Source organism: Hemibagrus wyckioides, linkage group LG26 (assembly GCF_019097595.1).
Source record: "Hemibagrus wyckioides isolate EC202008001 linkage group LG26, SWU_Hwy_1.0, whole genome shotgun sequence".
In the NCBI taxonomy this organism is placed as follows: domain Eukaryota; kingdom Metazoa; phylum Chordata; class Actinopteri; order Siluriformes; family Bagridae; genus Hemibagrus; species Hemibagrus wyckioides.
The window spans coordinates 20,577,579-20,585,228 of record NC_080735.1 but is presented as its reverse complement, the minus strand read 5'-3'; the positions used below and the strand labels follow the sequence as shown (position 1 = coordinate 20,585,228).

The following is a 7,650-nucleotide window of genomic DNA, read 5'->3' as shown; positions in this document are numbered from 1 at the left end:
AAAAACTACAATATTTTTTAAAGCTTTTATATCACAGGCCTTTGTCCACAATTACAAAAACCTACAATGTAATATTTTTTATCCATCTACAGTTTTAATTAGATTTAGCGTTTACTTTACTGTTCTCAGTTATGATGTTATAACCTCTAGAAGTCGTTCCCTCACCAGACTCTCTTTCTCTCTTGAGCGCTGACACTGGAGACTCCTTCCATAAATGATAAATAAACCTCACCATATCACCTTTGTTTAAACTGTTTACTGTCAGTGGAGTGTGTGCTGTACACGTCTCTGTGAATGAGCGGTTGCTATAGAAACAGTAACGTTCACAGAACGTTCACAGTAACGTTCACAGTAAACAGTAAGATCGAGAGCATTAATGTAAACCTGCGCTAGCTGCTTTTCTAGAGAATGAATCAACGCCTGATGACCAATTATTAGTGTGTGTCTGTGTGTGTAAGGTGTATTTTTGTCCTTCATTAAGTCTCTCTCTCTCTCTCTCTCTCTCTCTCTCTGCTGGATTAAAGCTGGATTTATTTTCAGCCATTGCGGCTTACAGGAACAGCTTGTCACTAAGATCTCTCTCTCTCTCTCTCTCTCTCTCTGTCTCTCTCTCTGTCTCTCTCTCTCTCTCTCTCTCTCTCTCTCTCTGTCTCTCTCTCTCTCTCTCTCTCTCTCACACACACATACACACACACACACACACACACATATACAATTTGGGTGATGCTGAACTCTGTCCACTGCCTTGATTGAACGTCTTCTTGTTGATCGTCCAGCGGGACAACACTGTTGTGTGTGTGTTTGTGTGTTTCTGTGAGTGTGTAATCCTCAAAACAGGAAAGAGCACATTTATCATCAAACTTTAAGGAACACGGGTCTTCACTGATCAACATATATAAAAGGTGAGAGAGACCGAGAGAGAGAGAGAGAGAGAGAGAGAATGAGCGTTCTCGTCTAAATGCCCTAGCTGCTGTTTGTCTGGTCATTAATTAGCTGGTACGAAGCTGCTTGTTGTGAATCAGATTAGTGTTAAGAGTGTGTCCTGCTGAGAGGAACCATGTCTAACACACTGTCTGGTTTACTGCAGGTATAAACAACTTGTCGATGTGTTAAATGAGCATTAAATCTCATCAGTATTTGGGGTGTACAGCATATTCTACCAGTACAGCAGCATGCACGTCAGTGTGAAAGGTGGTGTTGTGTTTTGAGTGATTTTTCCACTTCAAACAATACCATATCAGTTTCTGTAGTCACAGGATTTAATACATCATAGAAAGTGCAAGATTATTTTGTAAAGACACAAACAGCTACTGATACTGGTAAAATATGAAAATGAATCATACTAATTCTATTCTGCTCACTGATGTAACTCTAGAAGCAACATATTGCAGTGAGCATCCAGATCTAACAAAAGTATCAGGAGTGCATGATTTTCTTTCATTTGCTCAGGAGTTATTGTGGTCCTGCATGGCACATGTATTGGCCAATTTCTGTATCTTCAGTAACTGCTTCGTCCTGCTCAGAGTTGCTGTGGTGTAACGTATAAACACATTTATTTATTTGTTTGGAAAACAAAACATGCTTGAATGATCAGAAAATAGCACGAACAGTTACATACAATAATAATGATTAGAATTCCTGAGAGTGTCGTGGTGAATGATCAGAATGGAAATGTGTAGGAGAAGTCGGAGTTCTGGCAAGAGCTAGTGGGAGTGGTCAGAATTTCTGTGAAAATAGACAGAAGCTGTCAAAATTCCTGCAGGATTGAATGGGAGTGGACAGAATTTTTACAAGAGTGGGCAGGAGTGATCAGAATTCCTGTGGAAAGCAGATAAGAGTGGTCAGAATTCTTGAGACTGGGAACAGGAGTGGTCAGAATTCCTGTGAAACTGGGTGGGAATTTTAAAAACCTTTTCCTTTTCCCCATTTTCTCCTGGCAGGTCATGGTGGATCTTTTTTTTGACAAAGTTCTGGTGAAAAACAATAAAGACCGCGATGAGCTGGACACGGAGCGTGAGATCATCCTGCGCTTGCAGAACCGGATCCTCATGCTGTTCTTCGGCTCCGGTGATTGTGAGAGGTGTCAGGAATTCGCCCCAACACTCAAAGACTTCTTCAAGAAGCTGACAGATGAGTTCTACGTAGAGCGCTCGGCTCAGCTGGTCCTGCTCTACATCTCACTCGACTCCTCGGAGGAGCAGCAGGACAAGTTCCTGAAGGAACTTCCCAAGCGCTGCCTCTTCCTGCCCTTTGAAGACCCTTACAGGAAGTACGGGTGTCTGCTAGTGTGGAGTGCTCAAGTTGTGGTTCTCTGAAAATTTCCCAAAGGCATCAAAAATATTAAAAAACTTTTTATATGGTAGAGAGATTCCTATACCTTTAAAAAACATTGCAGAGTTTATCAGATGTGTACTTGGATGAAGGCATGTGAGATTTAAATGTTGTGCATCTTATTAACAAAGTGAAAAACAAATCTGGTCATGTGACTCCCTCAACACTTTAGCAGAACTAAAACTCAACTATAACAAATAAAAAAAATCACAGATTGAGATTTCAAAAAGCTTAAAGTTTTCATCTAAAATTAAACTTTAATTTTTAGTTGGTTTTTGATTCTTTATTTTAAGCTCTTATTTACAGATTTTAAAGGTCACTGCACGTGACTATGACCATTTAAAATAATAAAAAGTGATTACAATAAATCTTTGACAGCTGATTACATTTTACATACTATCTGGACCAAGCATCACTGGAATGTGTGTGTGTGTGTGACAGAGAGCTGGAGGTGATGTTCGAGGTGGAGGACATTCCCACAGTGGTGGTTCTGCGTCCTGATTGCTCGGTTCTCTCTCCCAATGCCGTGATGGAGATCTGCTCTCTGGGAACAGACTGCTTCCAGAACTGGCAGGAAGCAGCTCAAATCATCGACCGCAACTTCCTGATGAACGAGGAGTACGACGAGAGCAAGAGACGAAGCTTCACCGACGCCATCCGCCGCCAGAAATACAAAGTGGAGGACAAGAAGAAAAAGAAGAAGAAGGAGCAGGATGGAGAGGAGGATGATGATGGAGGAGGAGGAGGAGGAGGACCTTGGGGTTGAGATTGATGGAATATAAAACACAAAAATCTCTATTTTCTCTTCAAAAACCTGGGACTAGCGACTTCAACGTGGCAGCTGAACGGCTGATGAACAGAGAAGCTTCTGTGCTACATTAGCATTAGTGATCAGATATTAAGAGATTAAAATAAATAAATAAAATTAATATAAAATACGCTTTTAATGATATTGTACATTTATTACACAAGCACCTCAAAAAACATGAAATGAAAACATGCAATAAAAAAATAGATATACAGAATACAGAAATAAATATATATTTAAAAATATATATTTATATAAAAAAATATATATATATTTTTTTTATTTAGGGGTGGTACGGGTAATGCACTATAATCTGTTTATTACAAAAGGATTAAATTAAATGATATAAGATACAATATATACACAGCAATGATTCAGGATCCATCTACTTAAAGTTGCCATAGGTTGTTGTTGTTTTGTTTTTTTTTTGTAAAAATTGTTTTCAAAACTTTACTTAATTAATAAATAAATTTTATATCCCAGTCTCATATCACATAGCTCCCAGTGCAGCCAGGTGAGTCTGTGAGCAAATAATTCTTTAGAAGAAATGCAGTGAAACCTGAATAAACACTGGCAGCACGTTTCCAGTGATCTATCAGTGAAGACGGAATGGAGCCGGATGTCCATTATGGACAGCTCCATTGAAGGTCCTCTGTATAAAACCCTGATCTGTTTGACTAACTGGCTTTACATAACAAATCAAATAGATATGTTTACACTGATGATACTCGCGAATATCCTCATAAATCATTAAGGCTCGAATTTTTTGATCATACTTATGAATCATTAAGAGGAGATCTCTGCATCTTTAAATTAATATAACTCTCTATTGTACTCCTGTAGAAATTTACTAGGAGCTGAGAGGGTACGTTGGCTTTCCTGAGATTTCTTAGGAAGAAGAGCCTTTGTTGAGCTTTCTTCACTTCAAGTAAGTGGTCCATGTTAAGTCCTTTGTTATGTGCAGACCCAGGAATTTGATGTTGTTAACCCTTTCCACTTCTGTACCATTTATTTAGAGAGGTGGAGGTGTCGTTATCTGGGTTCTCCTGTAGTCCACAATAATCCCCTTTGTTTTAGTGGCATTCAGAGGCAGGTCACTCTTCACACACCATTCAACCAAATGTTGGACCTCCTCTCTGTAGTGTGTCTCATCTTTCCTGATATCAGTCCCACTGGTGTGGTGTCATCAGCAAACTTAACTATGGTGTTGGAGGAGTGGATGGGTTTGCAGTCATGTGTGAATAAAGTGATAAGGGCTGGGCTGAGGACACAGCCCTGTGGTGCTCCTGTGTTCAGGGTGATAATGGCTGATGTGTGGTTCCTCACCATGAAAGTCTGTGGTCTGTTTGTGAGAAAGTCCAGAATCCATGAGCAGAGTGTGGTGGTTAATCCCATTCATGTGGTGGTTAATTCATATTAATTTATCAGTTAATTAATGGATGCAGAATTATGAAACATAAAATACAGGATCATGAATAAAATATGATTGTTTCCGTTGTAAAGTGAGATTAAGTGTGTAGTTCCTCATCAAGCTGATACACATTAAATCAAACAACAATAAAATAAAGAAACAAAACTAAATGAACATCCTTTAACCTCCTTTGTGTTGGATATTGGAACAAACGAAGAAGCGTTAAAATGTCGTTTTAATCTGTAAACTGACACCATGAACATTACACACTTGCGCACTAAACAGTGTCTAATGCACATAGACTCACTTTTGAGGAAGTAAAAGTGAAAGCAACAGGGCTAACATCTGTGCGAATTAAAGTCGGAAACTTAATTTAAAGTCCGAAATTTTAAGTAAACGGAATATTCTCGATTGCTTGAGGTAAGCAGTTATGATGCTATCACAAAACCTCTGGAAAGATGCATAACTTTGTGACTATTTAAATTAGGTAGTTTATTTCCTCACTTCTGTACACCCTTTTCCATGATGTTATTGGGATTTTGCACAGTTAATTTTTTCCCTATCTGTTTAAAACATCAGTTTTCTGCCTACAATTTCAGTGTATCGTCTTATAGACTATTGAAATATTTGCAGATGTAGCTGATTTGGCACAGGGTTTTAAGCCGGAGGCCTTTGCTGTCGCCGGGGCAGAGAGTTGGAGGTAAAGCGGTAGCCTCCTGTCGGGGAGAGAGAGTGTCCGGCGCGCCGTAAACCTGTGGCACAAGATGAGATAGTAAGGACGAACTGTATCCGATTACAGTGGATCCGCTAAAATCGCCAGCTCGATAAAACGGCTTATCGAAAGGTTCTTTAATAGTTGTGTACACATCAAATACACTCGATGGACGGTCACTTTACTAACCCCGAAAGGTTCCCTACTCTGTACCCAGGACAGGAACATTGTGACGGCAAACCACTTTCGGATCCTTATTCTTGTTAGAAACATTGAACATTGCGTTGTTTGGCTTGATATCACTCCATCACTAGTTAATCTCAAGACTTTATTGTTTGAAACTGTCACTCAGGTTTTAAGGAAGCCTTTTACTTCTTTCAACTTAATAACCAGTATGCCCAATAATGTTTCTTTCCTTAACTATATTTCCAGTTACCTTCTCAGAGAGAAGAGAAATGTCCTCCACCAGCATCCTGCTCCTCAGGCACTTGGACGAGCTGATCCAGGATGACTTTGAGAGATTTAAATGGTCCCTCATGAACAATAAAGCGCAGGGTTTTGAATCGATTTCCCGCAGCAAACTGGAGAAGGCTAAACAGTTCGAGGTTGTTGACCTGATGGTGGATAAGTACGAACCATCAGAAGCTGCCAAAATCACTGTACAGGTTCTTAGACAAATAGGACAGGAGAAACTCGCCAGTGACTTGGAAAAGAAACTGGAGGGAGAAGGTAAAAGCATTTTTTTCCTAAAATTTTTAAATAATGTCCAAACATATGTTCGACTTAGGTAGACCATCAAGAGTTTAATGCATTGATCTGATTTTCATTTTCTGTTTGAAAAAATAAAATAAAATAAACTACAAAATATATTTTTTCATCTGGCAGGTGTGCAAACTACATCATCTTGTGCACACTGAGAACATTCAAATACTTTTTATTTCTTAATACCCCTCAGACATTCTAAAACTGATATCTTAAGTAATGATGAATGCGTTTACAATAAAGACAAACAAACAAATAAATAAATAAACAAATAAGTCACCTTTATTTACTTCTAAAATATTCAAAATGAATTAAACTCTCTCACTCTCTTGTCCAGGCCATGTCCAGGCTGCAGAAGGAGATGGTGTTTGTTCCTCTTCCTCTTCCTCTTCCTCTTCCTCTAAGGCTGTTGGAGTCTCTATGAACATCTCAGCTGAAGGGGGAAGCAGCATTAACGCTCCACCTCTGTCTGGAGGAATTTTTAATGGCCCTGTGAACATTAACTTCAGTTCAAAGTGAAAGTGTTCATCGTACACATCTGGTGTGTTTTTAAATTCAGGGCAAAAACAGATAATTAAGTGTCAATACGAGGGAAGTGCAAACTTTTGTTGATTTACCTTGTTATTTGGTATACATGTAGATGACATTTTATGTGCTTAAATGTTGCTGCCTTTCATTTGTTTATTTTTTAAATAATTAAATTTGCATTCCAGCCAGAAGCTACCTCAACAACAGCATGGAAGCGTGACCAATGTAACATGGTACTGTTAATCCCAGTACTGTAAAGAGCATTAAAAATATAATAGTGTAGCAGATATCCAGTAAAACGGCAACTTTTACACCCAGTGCAAATCATCACAGTAAACCAAAGAAAGAACCTCTCGTGTGACATTCTGTTTTACCAAAGCTAAAATAAAATGTGAAAATTCTACATCATGCGTAGTTGATTTGGTTTCTGATTCAGTTTTTTTTTTTTTTTTTATTTTTTTATATAGACAAATAGAACTGGGAAAAATGTAACATAAAAAGGCTTCCTAAAAAAGGGCAAGTACAATTCAGGAACACAAGCTGTGTCACTATTTTCAGTTTATCAAGATGTTTTAGCATTAAAGCAGTAGTTAAATAGTTAAAACTGTCAGCCATTTTTATTTTCTTTGTCTGGCCGCCATCCATCCTGATATTCATACGGTACACACCGCAGCATTCTGCTGTCTTTTCGATCAAAGTTTTGAAATGTAAAAACCTGTAGACTGATGTCCTGTTACATCCATAAACAATATAGTCAGAGATTTATCTAGTTATTCAAATACATTGTACAAGAAATGACATGATTACACAACACTTGAGAATATTCCATCATTATCATACACATTAGCTGGGGTTTAAACATCACCTTGACTTCCTGAGTGCATTTGTAACATTCATCACATTGCTAATTAATTATACTGTAACACACGCCACCACACTTTATGCAGTTCTGTGAAATTATCGTGTATTTGCATGAAAGGATTTTTTTAATAGATGACCCGATACACAAAATTAGGCTGCGTATCTATAAATTCTACTCTTTATTCACTCTCGGAGCTGCTTTTAACCTGTACAGTGTTGAAGATTTGGTAAAAGTCT

General features: G+C 38.3%; 1 protein-coding gene across 1 annotated transcript; it reads left to right on the top strand.

The window, feature by feature from the left end:
* Positions 1-730: 730 nt before the first annotated feature.
* nxnl1 (nucleoredoxin like 1) lies at positions 731-3,209 on the top strand. Its single transcript, XM_058381107.1, has 3 exons — positions 731-902; positions 1,941-2,269; positions 2,773-3,209. The coding sequence occupies exons 2-3, from the start codon at positions 1,944-1,946 to the stop codon at positions 3,095-3,097; spliced, it is 651 nt and encodes a 216-aa protein (XP_058237090.1). The 5' UTR covers positions 731-902; positions 1,941-1,943; the 3' UTR covers positions 3,098-3,209.
* The last annotated feature ends 4,441 nt before the right edge of the window (positions 3,210-7,650 follow it).